The 17,805-nt window shown below is 34.0% G+C and overlaps 1 protein-coding gene across 1 annotated transcript; it reads left to right on the forward strand.

The window, feature by feature from the left end:
• The first annotated feature begins 2,961 nt into the window (after positions 1 to 2,961).
• On the forward strand, positions 2,962 to 6,399 carry LOC132052126 (large ribosomal subunit protein eL8z-like). The gene is made up of 6 exons (XM_059443499.1): positions 2,962 to 3,117; positions 3,215 to 3,464; positions 5,374 to 5,543; positions 5,634 to 5,762; positions 5,836 to 5,928; positions 6,014 to 6,399. The coding sequence occupies exons 1-6, from the start codon at positions 3,115 to 3,117 to the stop codon at positions 6,143 to 6,145; spliced, it is 777 nt and encodes a 258-aa protein (XP_059299482.1). The 5' UTR covers positions 2,962 to 3,114; the 3' UTR covers positions 6,146 to 6,399.
• The last annotated feature ends 11,406 nt before the right edge of the window (positions 6,400 to 17,805 follow it).

The raw sequence follows: 17,805 nt of genomic DNA on the forward strand, positions 1-17,805 counted from the left end.
ATATAAATGTCATCTGAAAAGAAAAAAAAACGACGCGAAATGATATCATAAATTAAATGGAAGCATTTCGAATTTAATGATTGAACCCGCGTAGGGAAAAATTGAACAAAACATACTGGCAATACAAATATTGTTTTAATGGACTTACATATAAAGATAAAATTAGAATTATTAATATCATTGAAAGTCTGTTATTTCTTTAACATTTTTCCAAATATGTTAAATTTTATGTGTTCAAATTTTTTAATAGCTTCAGAAGTAGTTCATGTATATGCTTAATTTCTGACAATTTAAAGTTAAAGTTTTGTTTGGACATGCATTTTGAATTTCTTAAGGTTTGTTTTTTCTCATAAACATGAAACCTCACAAGTTGTGAAAACTATTAAAACTTCTCCAATTTTTATACAATCTTACCAAATGCGTAAACCATAGTTCATAACAAAGTTAATATGCCTTTAGAAGGCATTTATAAAAAATACAACATTTATTGATCGAACTTTAGTTTAATAAATAGGAAAATTGAACATGAGTTGCAGTGTAACTATTCTTTAGTATAATCCTCCCACATAGTAAGAACAATCTCTTCATGTCGAGCATGCATTTCCGATCAGATGACTGAGAAGACGAACAACATTGTTAGTTTGAGTCAAGGTTTACGTTTAAAAAATATATTAACCAATTAATGGATCTTTTTTACATAATATAAACTTATGAGTCAAGTTTTACATTTTAAAAAATTTGTAATCATGATTTGGAATCTCAAATCCTACTTTTTGAAGAATTTGATACGTGAAATCATGAAATGAAGCTGGAGTTGAAATTTTGTGGAAATTTCATAAACAAACACTAGTTTGAAATTAAAATATGAAATCATGATTCCAAATCGCATGTTCAAACGCCTAATAAGGTTAACAAAAGAAGTTTAATTCAACACTAGAAATGACAATAATGTTGATATCTATTCTTTAGTTTTGCATTGATTTAAAAAATACATAACTTTTAAAAAAAAAATGTTTAGTAATACTTATTTTAGCATGACTTAGTGCTTTTAGATTATGATCAATTTCGTTATGACTTATTAATTAACAATATTTATTTTATGGGACTTCATTATCTTTTTTTGTTGAATATTTGCGTCCAATGTCATCATTCATCTTACGTTTTTTGTTATTTTCTTAAGAAACACATTAGAATTGTATCTTACTAGGCAAATTGATTAAATTAATTTAATATATAAAATTAGATTGAAATTAACATGAAATTCACGAAGTTTAGTTAATCTTTTTCTTACATAAAGATTAACCAGTCTATCTTGTGCTATAAGAAGATAAAGTTTCCGGAATTATTAGCTTTTGAGTATTCTAGCTTACATAAAATGTATCATAAGAAACTTATTGAGTATATTTAACGAAATGATATTACATTACCCAATAAAATATTTTTGCTTTATTTGTTGGTTTGATATGAAGAAATATTAGTAAAAAAAGAAAGAGTATATATTTATGCATGGTTAAAAATCGAACAACCGAATCAAACCAAACTAAAACCGATATATGTATATTATGTTTGGTTTGGTTTGATTTTAATATTTAAAAAATCGGCTAAATTGGTTTTGTTTTAATTTTAACCAAAAATCGATCCAAACCGAACATTGAATGCCTCTAGTTACCGTTTCGGGCCAAAGCTAAATTAGTGAACAATCACGATGGCCACTTACCGACTAGTAAACGTGAAACACATCTATATACTATCTCTATCTTTCACTCTCACCTCTCACTGCCGTCTTGCCAATCTTGCCCCGGTGAATAACCCTATGAAACAGATCTAGCCTCGACATTTTGGGGGCAGAAATGATTTTTGCATTATTATGGTAGATTGAATGGTGGTTTTGTAAAGTTGGCTACAGTGTTTTTGCGGTGGTGGTTTGAAAGTGAAAATGGATGTATGTATATTGTATCTCACTGTATGTTTGATGTTTGTAGGATGTTATTTATTGTATTTCCTATGTATTAATGTACACACAATAACATACACACGACATACAATTGTGTGTATACCACTGTATATTTGTGTATGCCAATGCATATCACTGTATGTCAAGAGTTTATTTAACATACAACAATATACAGTAATATACTAGTGTAAGGCAGAGAGAAGGAAGCTATTGGAAAGAACTTTAGCATCCAGTGAAGTGAAAAAGGGACAAAAAGTTGATTTTCGAATAAAGCTTCCATGATTTTCTAATAGAGGCATACAGCAGCAGTGATCGATGGAGGTTGGCGGGTGGAATAAGACCAGCCCATTTGAAGGACAAAAACTAAAGACCAGTCCGTTTGAAGAGCAAGTCAAGTTTTTGAGCGGATCGACCTTCATATGGACTGATCTCTAATTTTGTCCCTCAAATTGATGGTTTTTAATCTTTGTCTATACTTCTCATTTAAATAAAATTTGTGGGCCAAAATATCCTTATTCGCTAGTCTACGAAACCAGATATTCTGGATTCGAACCACAACAAAGTAGAAAAAAAAATCGCAAGACAAGGTATCATAGAAACTATGCCTATTCGAATAAAGTTACGTAAACTACGCTCGTCTTTTTTTTTAAAACGACGTAATTTCTGGGAGGAGGAGGAGTGAGAACTATAAAGCTTTGCCTTGTGAAATTGTTTTTTTTTTTTTTTTTTTTCTCTCTCTCGCTAGAGTTTGAACTCGAGAATATATCGGGAATATTTTTGACTTACCGACTAGTAAACGCCTATATACTTTTTTTATTACTTAAAGTGCCAAAGGACCAAAATTAACGACCAACAATTTGAGGGTCAGAAATTAAAGACCACCCCAAGACCAACCGTGCGAATTGTCCAAGAGAAAGTCGTGCAATTTCTTTCCATTAAAGGACACAATTTTGGCTAAAAACTCTAATTATTCTCAACGATTAGAAGGTCGACCTCCAGGGAGTCAAGGGCCCAAATTGTGAAGCCCAGGCCCAGCTAAGAATTGGACAGACATCTTAATACCCCCATAGCGTGTGTGTGTCTATATATCTTTCTATCTCTATTTAAAAGAGAGTTGTGCATCCTCTAGGGTTTCGTTCGTCGTGTGCCGTCTCAAGAAAATGGTTAGCTCTAGCTTACAACAGTGCCTTTTTTCTCAACACATTTTTGAATTTGTATTACTAACATTTTTGTTTTTGTTTGTTGGAAACTGTAATGTAGGCTCCAAAGAAGGGTGTAGCAGTAGCATCAAAGAAGAAAGCAGCAGAGAAGGAGAAGAAAGTGAATCCAGTATTTGAGAAGAGGCCAAAGCAGTTCGGTATAGGTGGGGCATGGCACAAACAGGATCTAGGGAGGTTTGTGCGTATGCCAAAGGTTGTCCAGCTTCAAAGGAAGAAGAGGATTCTCAAGATGCGATTGAAAGTCCCACCTGCTCTTAATCAGTTCTCCAAAACCCTCGACAAAAACCTCGGTCAGTTCCACTATTTTTGAAAACCTTATTTTTTATGTTTCCTGTCTTGTTTTGTTAATTGATTTTTCCAGTTTCACTCTGTTTGCAGTTGTTCCATATACAGTTTGCTAGTTAGAATACAATATTTGTTCTGACTGTTACTTTAATTTTATTCGTTAAATCCAATGTAACCACTAAAAGTCTCATTTTCTATATTTTCTGATGTGTTTTGTTAATTAGTTGCTGTATTCCTGTTAACAATAAGTCAGTCGATCCTCTATGTCCAAGCCAATTTATTTGTAGTTGTTCCATTTAGATAATTGAAAAGAAATACTATGACTTTTTGTCTATGTAAAAGCTAAATCTATGGCCTCAATATTAATTCCACTTGATTTGGGCCCGTTTTTCATTTCAATACTTTTATTGTAAATTATTATTATTAACCTAATTTTCCATATGTAAATTTGTTGGTGTATTTTTGTCAACAATCAGTCGACCATTCATTTATGTCCAAGTGACTCTATTTGCAACTGTTTTATTTCGATAATAGAAAAGAAAGATGGCTTTTTATCATGTTTCCAGTTGTGTACCTTTAATCTTACTATTATTAACCTAATTTTTCACGTTTCCAGTTCTGTTTTGTTAATTACTCCCTCTATTTACTTTTACTTGTCACGCTTCGTTTTTCGAGAGTCGAACTACAAGTACTCTGAGCAATATTTTAAGATGTATTTTCTTAGCATATTATTATGAGAAGAATTGCAACTTATACTATTTTTTAGTATATTTTATGAAATCTAATCTTACTATTATTAACCCAATTTTTCATTTTTGCTGTTTGTGTTTTGTTAATTTGTTGCTTTATTTTTGTCAATTATCAGTCACAAAATACAAGTAGTTAAATGAAACAGGTCCAATGGCAGAGTGGAAATAATATTGAGGCCATAGATATTGCTTTTACATAGACAAAAGTCAATTAGTTCATTTCTATTATTGAAAGGAACTGCTGCAAATAGTCTTGTTTTATTTAAGTACTTGTAATTTGTTGAGGTACTTAGTATGAGTTGCTAGCCTTCATATGTGTTTTATGCTGCTTGTTATCAATCTGAACTTTTAACGGAAATGGTTGCATCAGTAGCAGAGACATATTATGTGGAATGGAGTATTTTTCAAATGTGTGAACTATAAACTGTGTTTCCATTTAGGTTTGAATTATGCCTCACCGTGTACTTTAAGACAGTTTAATGAGTTGGTGTTTATGCTTGGTGTTGTGGATTCTTATGATTCCAATTTATCCTTTGTTGGCGAAAGTTTGCAAACTCCTTAGCATTTGATGGGTGAGCAATATGGATAATATATCCCGGCTCACGCCTGTGACAACTACTGGCTTATATATCATTCAGTAACCATGGTTGAACGAGCCATTATTCTCTCATATCCGTTTAGAAGCTTTTTTGTTTGGAGAAGTAGAATTAGTTATAAACTACTATATATTACATTTTGTTGGAATTTGTCATCGAATAATTTATTTTGCATATTTTTAGTTCTATACTTACCTATAGGTATATTTCTTTTAAAGAATGATGGATTTGACTCGTACCAGATAAAAAAGAGTATTTGTTATCAACCATAATCTGTTCTTTTCCAGCATGTTGAACTTTGCTGTCCCTGTGCCTATGGAATCATGTCAAAAGATTTCTTTGGATTCTCTTAATCCAAGGGAAATGAAAATGTGTTCTGTAATGCCTAACACTTTCTTGTAGTCATTCTTACAAGAAGCTGCCATGTAATACTTCTCTAGTAGGCTACAATTGATTGTAACGTTTGTCCGCTCACTGAACTTTTGTTTCATTTTACTTGCAATGTGCTATTTTATTTTGGTGATGCTGATTTAAATTTTCTCTATGGCCTTTGCTCTTTGAATTTGCAGCTACAAACCTCTTCAAGATGCTTCTGAAGTACAGGCCTGAGGACAAAGCTACAAAGAAAGAGCGTCTTGTGAAAAGGGCTCAAGCTGAAGCTGAAGGAAAAACTCCTGAAACAAAGAAACCCATTATCGTGAAGTATGGGCTTAAGCACATCACTTACCTTATTGAGCAGGTTTGTTTTGGTCTTGCAAATTAACTTATACTTTCTCAAGCTCTTCTCTTTCATTTTTCTAGTAACTATTTTCCTTTGATGTCCTTTCAGAACAAAGCTCAGTTAGTAGTGATTGCTCATGATGTTGACCCAATAGAGTTGGTTGTCTGGCTTCCTGCACTATGCAGAAAGATGGAAATTCCTTACTGCATTGTTAAGGGGAAAGCACGTCTAGGATCGGTAAGCAACACCCAGTCTGTAATCTTAATGCTTCCCAACAGATTAGAGACTGATGCTTAATCGCTGTACACAGATTGTGCACCAAAAAACTGCTTCAGCTCTGTGTTTGACAACCGTGAAGAATGAAGACAAAATGGAGTTCAGCAGAATTTTGGAGGCAATTAAGGTATCTCTATTAAAAACGAGTTTGGTTTGCTTTTTGCTGTGAAGCTCTTCGAGGATTTCTCTTGATGCATGTTTAATTTTTTCAGGCCAACTTCAATGACAAGTACGAGGAGAACAGGAAGAAGTGGGGTGGTGGTATCATGGGTTCTAAATCACAGGCCAGGACCAAGGCCAAAGAGAGGGTTCTTGCCAAGGAAGCTGCCCAGAGATTGAACTAAGAGCTTGCTGTGATATATTCACTGCAATTGCATTAGAGATTTGCTCTGCTAATTTTTTGGTTTGGTTCACATGCTTGACAGTGTTAGAGATATTAGTTTAATATGTCTCTTTATGTGTTTGCCTTCTTCTGCAGAGTTTTGCTCTGCGGAAGAGTTGTTTATCTGGAGTTTTTGTTAGATATTTTGTTGAGTTGGTTATTAATATGGGAAGTTATCCATTTAACTGAACTTTTAGTGATTATTCTTTTGGCTAATTTTGGGTATTTAGTTCGTATACACATACCTTTGCTCTTCCTGCTATACTGAATTGTCTATCGTCCACTCGTCGTTGTGTTCTGTCATTCCTCTCAGGCAGTTCTGGTTTATACGAAGGATGAACCCACTTGAGATATTAGTGCATAATCAATAAAATTTAGCAGGTGATGAGTCAGGAATCAGCTCGAGAGCTTCTATAGATGAGTGACAGACACTTTACCTTATAGATCTCTTATCAGTTCTGTATGTGAGAGCTTCTGACTCTTCAGAGAGTAAAAGATTCATATTGGTTGACTTATGTGAGATTATTCGAATAATTGTATTAGGTCTTGTACGCTAGTAAGTTAGTTCAATTTCTCAAAGACTTTTACTCTGTGATGCGGAGATTTATAGAGGATAGTAGCAGTAGAAAAAGCTGTAGAAGTACCAACATCTTTTGGTTGCTGGAAGGTGAACACTCTACTTTAGGTTGAACAACATCTTGCATTTTCAAAAAGGAAGTTTGTTGAACAAAAATGGTAGTCTTACGTGCTAAAAGCAGCAGAAGAAGTATTGCCCAATTTCGAGTGACCTACTCTTTGGATCCAGTTCCATCTTTTATATCAAGGCTAATTCATTCCTTTATACCGGTGGCGGGGTCAAAAAAGCTTCACCAAGGGAATTCAGAAAAGTTCGTCACTCTTTGTACTATTATTCCTCTTACCCTAAAAAGAAAAGAACGAGGGGCAAGGAAATTACTTATGATGTCTACTATAAAAATATAACTTCAATTAATTTTTTCCATTATGTACATTAGATCATTATTTGTCATCCTCATGTTTGTACCTATCACACCTTGGTTACCTCTCCATAATCGCAATTGTTATAATCATACGTTCAACCTTACCGAAACCTTTTATGTGATACTACTCCCTCCGCTTTAAAATGAGTGTCCACTTAGCTTTTAGTTTTTGATTAAGAAAAAGTGTCCACTCAACAAATTAAGAAAAAAATTAATCTTATTTTTTTTAGATTTACCCTTTATTAAGTGTTAAATGACCAAATCGCAATACCTATTTAATTAGGGTATAATTTGGTCAAATTTTCTATTTTTGTCTAGAAGTTATAGTATTTTCTTAAGGAATGTGCAAATGGCTAAATGAACACTCTTTTTGAACCAGAGCGAGCATTAATAAAGATATGAAAACTGATACTACGTGACTAGAGGCGGCAATTTGAGCCCATATTTAGAAAATTCTCCATTTTCTCTCTGTTAGTTTCTTGTTTTCATCTTTGTAAATATTGTTTCCTTTTGACCTTAAAAATATGGGCAAATATGAGTAAAATATAGGTATCGTATAAGAACCTCTCCCATTTCTCATGGACTCATATTTGAAAATGATAAATTTCTTTCTTACTTATATCCAAATATCCCACCATAAACACAGCCATGCCCACTTTACCCCACACATTTTTTTATTTCATATATTTTATTTTTCTTTATAAAAAGGGAGAATTTTTTTTCTTACCTCCCACTCCGATCCCTACCCCCACCCCCACCATACCCCCCCTAAAAAAAAAAAATTCAATTTCATATATTTTACCTTTATAAAATTTTATAAAAAATAGAAATTTTTTTTTTACCCCACCCACCCCACCCCTACACGACCCCCCCCCCCCACCCCATCAAATTTCAATTTCAAATATTTTACTTTTATAAAAAATGGAAATTTTTTCTTACCGGAGTTACCCCACCCATCTCTTACCCCCTTTAAAAAAAAAAAAAGATCAATTTCAAATATTTTACTTTTATAAAAGTTTTATAAAAAATGAAAAAAAAAAATTCTTACCCGCGCCCCACCCCTCCACAACCCCCCCCCCCCCCCAAACAAAAAAAATCAATTTCATATATTTTACATCTATAAAAAAATTATAAAATGAAAAAAAAATTCATCCCCCCCCAACTTTCCCTGATCTCGAAATTTATATGAAAAAATTAATTTAACTTGACAAAAGGAAAAAATTATAAACATACACTTGAAATAATAGTACACTCGTATAATATGGGTTAACCATGACATTATTATTACTTTTTAACTTGATTTATCACCCAACCCATATTTACCCACATAAAATATGGGGAAAATAATACGCTATGGCATTTTGGTTAACGTATTTACCCGAAATGGCCATAGTTTTTTTTCTTACATTTTTAAGCCTTCATCCCATTTTTAAAAAAAAAAAAAGTTATTACCGAGATAGCCACCCCCCCCCCCCCCCCCCCCCCCCCCCCATATATCAAACTCCAAGATCTTTTTTTCTTTCCAAATCTCTTTCTAATGTTGGTGTTTTTTTTAAGGGTAAAGTGTATATAAAACACATACACCATGTTACACTTTTAACACTGTATAACACTGTAGAAGTGTGTATAAACACCTCTTATACGTTATTATACATTTTTATACAAGGTTTATACGTTGTCTACAGTAAGTGTATAAAGTTGATATTGTTGTATAAAGTTGTACATTGTTGTATAATCCGTATATATCTACGACGCGGCCATAATTTGTTTGGTCATAGGGTAATTTAAAAATATGGCTACCCAAATATAATTTTGTGTGCTAAATTGTACATTACTGAAATTTCCCCTAAAATATGGGCAGTTTGAAACCCAACCCATTTTTGTTCAAATCATTTTCAACCAAACCAAATCCAACCCACCCATTTGCCACCCCTATACGTGACACACTTGGAAGACATAAAAGAAAATCTCTCCTCTTATCTCTCTTTATTTCTTGTTTTCATCTTTGACATTGTTTCCTTTTACCTTGATTTCTTAGCACTTCCCACGGAGTATTTTATTTACTCGGTCACTTTCGTAACACCAACAGTTATGTTTGTACCTCACATAACTTCATAACTTTCTCCACGATCTCAATGGTTAATGTAATATATTTAGTTTTTTTGTAACCCTTTATGTTATATATATGTCATATTTGAAAGAAATACAAAAGATCTGTTCTTGTCTCTCTTTGTTCTTGCTTTCGTCTTTGACATTATTATTACTTTTTAACTTGATTTCTCAACACTTTAAGTGTACTCTCTTTCTTCTTATACAAAACTTTGTCAGATCAAGCATAGGGAGCTTACAAGTAGGCGTAGATGTAGCCTATAGTCAACGAGTACAATTGAATCTGTAATTTTCGGAACATATCACATTTGTAGATGTGTGTGTGAGAGAAAAATCACTTTTTTTTTTTTTTATTTAAATTGAACCAGTAATTTCATGTGGATTTCGTGGTAAAATACTAAAGGACCCGTTAAATTTAAATCAAGGATCTGTATCTTTTTAGAGGTACGAGATTTCTTCATTTTTGTCATGTCAACAACTATAGCTCTAAGCTTGATCACATAGTCATGAAGTATAAATTAGTAGATGTGTAAAATGGGTATTAGTGTTTAACGGGAGCTTTGGTATCCAGGTCATTCAAAAGAAAAAAAGTCTCAAGTATACAACAACAACATACCCACTGTGATTCCACAAGTGGGTCTGGGAGGGTAGGATATACACAAACATTACTCCTGTCTTTGTGGGGCAGAGAAGTCTTAAGTATCTTTGGTCTATTATCCAACGGAATAGAGAGTGTGACAATGATGTCACACATCGTATTGGTGCAAGGTGGACGAAATGGAGGCTCGCATTCGGAGTCTTGTGTGATAAGAAGGCACCACCAAGATTGTTCGACATAGTGGTAGTTAGAGCAACTATGTTGTATGTGGGAGGAGTGTTGGCCTCTCAAGAACTCTCATGTTCAAAAGATGAAAACTGCGGAAATGAGGATCTTTGCGATGGATGTGTGGGCATACCAGGAGAGATAGAGTTAGTAATGATGATATCCAGGAAAAGGTGAGAGTGGCCTCAGTGGAGGATATGATGCGGGAAGCGAGACTGAGATGGTTCGGGCATGTGCAAAAGAGATGCATAGATGCCTAGTGCGGAGGTGTGAGAGGTTGGCTATGGACGGTTTCAGGAGAGGTAGAGGTAGGCCGAAGAAGTATTGGGGAGAGGTGATTAGACAAGATATGACGCAGGTTCAGCTTACCGAGTGCATGACCTTAGATCGGAGGTCATGAAGGATACAAATTAGGGTAGAAGGTTAGTAGGTAGTTGAACGTTGTCCTACTTACCCTTTCATACTAGTAGTCGTAGTATTATTCTTGTAGTTTCTTGTCATCGATTTTTGCTACTAATGTTGTTTTTGTACTTCGATTATCATATTAGTTTGTGGTAGTTACGGTTTTTTTTTTTCTTTTTTCCAAACAATTTTATCATGCTCTTTTAGTATTTTGCCATTGTTTTTATACTGCTTTGACTTGCTTGTCCTTGTGCCGAAGGTCTACCAGAAATAGTCTCTCTACCTGCTTCCAAGATAGGGATAAGGTTTGCGTACACTCTATTCTTCCAGACCCATTTTGTGAGATTTTACTGGGTATGTTGTTTCTCATTTATACTTCCAGACCCATTTTGTGAGATTTTACTGGGTATGTTGTTTCTCATTTATACTTACATATTTCCTTTAAGTGATAAGTGCACTTTTGGCTCCTACTTTTACAAATTCCAATGGGCAATTAATTGCCCTTCTTTTGGGGTGGTCTTTAAATTTTGCCCCTCATATTTGAAATCTTTAAATTTTGCCCTTCGGCTAAAACCCATAGGTTCCGAGTTCGAACCCACGCTCAGCCAAAATTTTTAAAAAAATTCGCAAGACGAGTTTAAATTTCGCTATGCCCCCTAACGGCATACACTTGTGAAGGAATTACCAAAGTTATGCCGACCGCATACTTATGCCTTATGGGCGACTTGGCATAAGTATGCCGGTCCAGATAACTTGATAATTCTTCACAAGTTTATGCCGGGTCCGGCATAAAAGTTTGCCCATTAAAAGTATGCCCCCACCGGCATAAATTTGTGAAGGAATTACCAAAGTTATGCCGAACCCGACATACTTATGCCTTATGGGCAGACTTGGCATAAGTATGCCGGGTCCGGCATAACTTTGATAATTCTTTCACAAGTTTATGCCGGGTCCGGCATAAAAGTTTGCCCATTAAAAGTATGCCCCCACCGGCATAACTTTGTGAAGGAATTATCAAAGTTATGCCGGTTATACCGGACCCCGCATACTTATGCCAAGTCTGCCCATAAGGCATGAGTATGCCGGGTCCGGTATGTAATTCATTAACAAGAGTATGCCGGGTCCGGCATACACGCGACCCAAAACTTGCCTTGCAATTTTTTTTTTAATTTATGCTTGAGCGGGGGTTCGAACTCAGAACCTCATGATTTCTGCGTGAAAGCTCAAAGTTGCAATGCGAAGGGCAAAAATTAAAGACCAGCAATATGAGGGACATAGTTTAAAGACCACAAATATGAGGGGCAAAATTTAAAGACCACCCCAAAAGAAGGGCAATCCGCGCAAAAAAATGAATTCCAATAGGACTTTGTTCTATCCAACTAAATATATCTAGCCTTTAAGTTAAATTATACTATTCTACTCGTTTAGTCCTTTCACTTGCTGACAATACAATTTATTTTGAAAGAATCCGTCAGTTTTGTGAAATCACCAAGTGAAGTAAAAATTCTCGAATGTTACTCTCAGCAATTCTTATGTTTGAAGCAAGATGTTGTCTAATTTGATCATAAATGTGTGGAAAAGTTCTATTATTATTATTTTACGAGGCAATCCACATCGATGTAATGAAAGTGAAGGACCCACGACAAGAGAACATCCTGAATAATCAACTCGATTGCCAAGCAGAATCTTACAAAATTTTCCCTCTGTCTTCGATTACATTAGAAAATGACTTGAAAACTTTATTATGACCGTTCTTCATTGGTTGTCCGCGAATTTCATCATCAAGAAGTGTATTCACGACTTCTTGTACTACTTCTCTTGATGCATTACTAATTTTGCTGGTGTAGATTTACTTGTTGTTAATAGATCGGTAAGGACATTACTCCGACAAATAATTTTTCTATAGAGTTCATTAATATCTGAGCTAATTGGCTTACACCCATTTATTTGAATGATCGATCTCAACTCTGAAGGAAGAACGACTAGTAATAGACGTGTCTATTAGAGACAAAACCTTCCAACTTAATCAGAAATTATGAGTACCAAAATTAAAGTAGTCAACCCCAAGGAAATAGAGATGCAATTTCTTCTCCTATTTTCAAAAACGTCAATCATCATTATGTTGTACTGCAATTTTAGTAAATGTGTTACTATTAATAGACAAAAAATATTATCTTTTTGGTTCAAACGAAACATGCTTGTATTAACAAAAAATATAACTTGGCAGTAAAAAAAGGTTGACCAAAAAAAAAAAAAAAATATGCATGAGAGAAAATGCAGCTGATGATGCAGGAAATGCGGCAGAAGTCCCAAGGGGCAAAATGCCTAGTAAAGAAAATATTAATTCTAACATAAAAGTGACATTTGTAAAACAAAAATATGGGGACATATAATATAAAGAGAAAATAATGTTTTATATTCACTTATAATTTGAATGGAAGAAAATGACCCTATAAAAATCTTTCGTATGTATTACTCTATATTTAAGCGGCATAAATGTCTTAAGCTTCTTGGATGAAAAAGAAAAAGAGATGTTAGGCTATAAGGTTTATTCCGTCCCAAAATAGCATATACTCCTCAAACAATTAACATTCTCTCGTATTATTCCCCCTTCTTAAATTATGGAGTTTTATTTTTAAATGATATTATTTTTTCTTAATATTTAATCAAGCTTTACAGGGCCTGCTGTCTACATATTTCTTGTTTTCTTTACTATAGTTATCACCATGATCTCGTTGTAACTTGAAGAGAAAGGACACTTCTATAAGATTGGAAGTCAAACCAATTCTTTCTAATCAAATTTTTTATATTTCTACATTCCAGTTTACTCTTTAAGAAATTCTTAGTATATTTTTCGATATTACACCTCTTTTTTTTTTGGTAACTAAATGATTATATTAATCGCCATTGAAAAGTTACATAAACACAGCAGATATCACTCACTTCTGCTGTCTCACTTGTTGAGTCTCTCTATCAGACTAAATACAATTTAAGCTCAGCTACACAACTTCTACTTAGGAAAGTCTTCTAGTTCAGGATCATCTCTTAATTGAGATATCCCCTTATCCAGAAGTCCCTTTACATCACTCTTACCATAGAACTCTATACTACTCTATTTGCAACTAGTCAAAATTTCAGTCTCTGCATCAAGTTACTAGTCCCTGTTGTTGCTCTAATGTTGCATGTACAAGCAATAAGTCTTGCTATAGCTTCTACACTCTTACCCTTCTTCTCAAAATACGCAAGTTTCTCTCATTCCATATCTCATGAACAACCTCTGCATACACCATCTTGAACATTAGGGCAGCTTTTGATTTCCCCTTAGCATTGCACAAAGTCCATTGAAAGTGTTGGTCCCATGTAGTTGCCTCGTTTGGTTGCCTCTGCATCCATAGCAGTAATCTGTTCCATACTCTTTTAGTGAAACTACATTCAACAAACAGATGGTTTCTGGTCTCAAGCAACATCTTGCATAGTATACATGTTGTATCCACTGATATACTCCATTTATCCAATCTATCACTTGTGTGCATCCTGTGTTGAGAGTGGAGCCGCAAAGTGAAAATTGCCTTGCTCTAGCCTCATAACATTAAACATTTCCAGTTCATTCTAGTTTGCAGTCCCATGAGTTTGTAATATATTTGTCTGATTATACTCTTTGTAGTTGTCCTCTCTAGTTGCCTCTGATCAATCACTGCTCTAGCTTCAATAATTTTCCTCACCATCCAAGAGGCCTGCTTTGGGATCACCATAGTATCCAAATGTTGCCCTTTTATGTAAAATGTATGCATCCACTTGATCCATAGTTTATCCAGTTTGTGTGCCAAATCCCAGTGATTCGTTGCAGTTGCAGCCTTATTCCACATCTTGAGATTTATCAAATTCAGTCCTCCAATACTTTTTGGTCAGCACATCCTTTCCCAAGCTACCAGTGATCTCCTCGTAATGACATTGTCTCCTGACCATATATAACTACTACAGTATGCTTCCACTGTCTTCAGTATTTTAGATGGGATTAGGAAGAAGTTAAAGTCAATCTACTTCTTGAATTACTCTGAAATTTTAGTAGTTTAAGTTAGACAAAATGAGTTAGGGCGTTTTTAATATGGGTATGGAGGGGTTATAAATTATAGGGTTCCAGCTTCTTCATCTTCTTCCGATAATGAAGCAATCAAAACGGGCAATTCGCAGGATTGCCCTTATTTCGGGGTGGTCTTTAGTTTTTGCCCCTCAAATTGCTGGTCTTTAATTTTGCCCTTCGATTAAAAAAGTGGCCGAAAATATTCAGGGCTCGAACTCCAGCAGAGTCAAAAAGAAAAAAAAATTGCAAGGCAAGGTTTCATAGCAAACTATGCCTATTCGGGATAAAGTTATGCCTTAAGGCATAGTTATGTAGAAATTAAGTTATCCTAAAGCATAACTTCTATGCCTTGAGGCATAATTTTACCCCTTGTCTGGCATAGTTCTGTAGGACAGAAGTTATACCTTAAGGCATAACTGTACCCCGAATAGGCATAGTTTCTATGAAAATCCTGCATTGCAAAATAGTTTTTTTTTTTTTTTTACTATGTTGAGGTTTGAACCCGAATCTCTGATTTCGTAGACGCACGAATAAGAGTACTTTGACCCACAAATTTTCATTAAATGAGAAGTAGGGGCAATTAAAGAGCACTAATTTGAGGGGAAAAGGATAAAAAAACCAGTCCATATGAAAGGCAATCCGCCCAATTTTTGAATCAAAACTGAAACACAAGTTACAGTCAAACCTCGCTATAATTGCCATTCGTTATAACAATATTTTACTACAACAGCCTGATTTTCTCCGGAACCGATTTTTCATGTTATATTTTACTTGTCTATAACAGCATTCTGCCTATAATAGCAATAGCATCTATTATAGCGGTACACTCTTTGTAAAATTACCTCTCTTTAACAGCCATACTCAAATAGCGTGTAATAATATTTTGTAAGAAATATATGTAGACAACAAAAGTGTCGATGAAGAGCCTCAACTTACTGCTACTTGGAGATAGAAGAGTCAAATGTTAAGCACTTAGACAACCTTCAAGGGAAAGCTATTGAATTTCCTTTTGCTGAAAGTTTGGACAAAAAATTTCGTCAGTTGAAGCGTTATATTTTTACTAAGAGATTAGAATTTACGAAACAGCCTACAATTATAGAGTTCTTACGTCAAACTTAAAATATTTAAATTCTCAATTAATTTAAAATGCATATGTTCCATATATTTAATTCTTTATCCGTGTGGTACAACTAGTTATGGATTTAGTAGTAATTTATTAGTCTTTTCAATTTTTAATTTATGAGATATGAAAATCAATTGAGATTTTAAAATTTACAAGTATATTGTTTTCGTTTATAACATAAAAGTACAAAAAGTTAATTGTTTGCGTACTTTTATTTATAATAGCTAAATGAGATCTAAATATCAAACGCTAAAGATATACATGCATAACAGCACCTCACTATAGCAGCCATGAAATTTCCGGACAAACACTGCCACTATAGAGAGGTTTGACTGTACTTATATTAAATGACATGATAAGTTATAAGAAATCAAATGCTGAAACTGTAATTGCCAATACAAAGTAACCCATATTAAGTATTACAAAAAAGCTCATATTAAGTAGATATAGAAAATACACATCGTTATGGACTTATGGTTAAGAAATGGACTTTCGGAGAAATAGATTACCACAATTTTTTATAATTTGAATAGAAAAAAAAAATGAATGTGTAAAAATTTCTTGTATGTTAGTTTTAAATATCTTAATGTAAATAAAGATATCTTACTCTCATAGCTAGAGCGAAGAAGAATCACAAAGAGAGAAACTATTGCGTGACAAAGTGAAGTCAGGAGAAAAGAAATGAACAATAAAGACATGATGTATTAAGTTGAACGAATGTAATAAACTTTTAGTGTCATTGAGCCATTGAATTTCAAACAATAATAAAAGATCAAGATGCGTCGAGCTGCTTTAAGTTAATAGTCCGTGTGAAATTTTGAAGTGATTGAACCATTTATGGAAATTTTCTCATTTCACCATGCGTAACATACAAAACCAATTGGCCCCGTTGAGTGCCATTGCATAATGAGATGCTTCGGGAACGCTTATGTTTCTGAAAAGGAAAAGGTTATCATACATAATAGTAATAGATGAATATTATAATATATGTTGCTCACGTTGTGCATTTGATGCAGCTTTAATTAAATTGCATTTTGCATTAACAAATTCAAGAATCCACACCAAGAAAGAAAAGAGAGTAAAGGTAGTATTACTATATTTAATGTTTTATAATACTATGATATTTCGCTGAACTTTATACTAATAGTAAATTGCAATACGTAAGGCAATGTTTCGTCACTGCATACAACCGTAGAATCACGATGAAACCTATGTCCATCCATTTTTCAAGTTTGAAACAAAAATGTTAAGTAGCTTTCATTCATTTTTTTTTTCCTTTTAATTAACTGCAAGGTCTTCTGTTGTCCTTATCCTTTGCAATTTTTAAAATATTTCTATCAGTACAAAAGAGATAACATCAATAAAAACAATATATAATTCCAGGATCTGCTCACATATATGGTATTTTAGATTTGGCAATTCATACATAACCTCTAATTATGTGTTGGGTGTTTGGAAGTTCGTTTTGGTATTTTTTTCTTAGTTCTTTCTAGGGAAACCCCAACCCCCGAAGGCCAAATTGGAAAGGACAAGGTCATAAGATTGAATTATATATTTGGCTAATCTTTTTTCTTGGACGAAAGATTTTGACTTCTATAAATTGAGGTTGTTATGGAGGTTCAAAAATCAAAGAAATTGTTGTTAACGAGACTCAAACTTAGGTGCTCTGTAAAAATTTGAACCCCTTCATCACTGAGCTAAGCTTTTAGTTTGTGTTAAGAGGTTCAAATTTAATATATACACATAAAATAAAAATTTGATCCTATATACGCAGCGTATTTTACTGACGAAGGGGGTTCGGACCATCTAGGCTCCATGGAGATCCGCCCTTGAGAGCAATGACTCCCACCACATATATTCACCAATAAATTTCCCTCTGCGCGGCGGGATTTTTCCCTTATTTGATTTGTATGATAAAATAATTGATTATAATATGTTAATACTATTGATAATTTAAAAATTCTTTCCATCAGTATATAGTAATCCGTTTTACTAACTCCACTTGAAAAATGAATGGAGAAAGGCAAAAGGTATGACAAATCTCAAAAGATATGAAGGATTCGAGCCCTGAGCTCACGGGTGAAGA

Source organism: Lycium ferocissimum, chromosome 4, assembly GCF_029784015.1.
Source record: "Lycium ferocissimum isolate CSIRO_LF1 chromosome 4, AGI_CSIRO_Lferr_CH_V1, whole genome shotgun sequence".
Lineage (NCBI taxonomy): Eukaryota > Viridiplantae > Streptophyta > Magnoliopsida > Solanales > Solanaceae > Lycium > Lycium ferocissimum.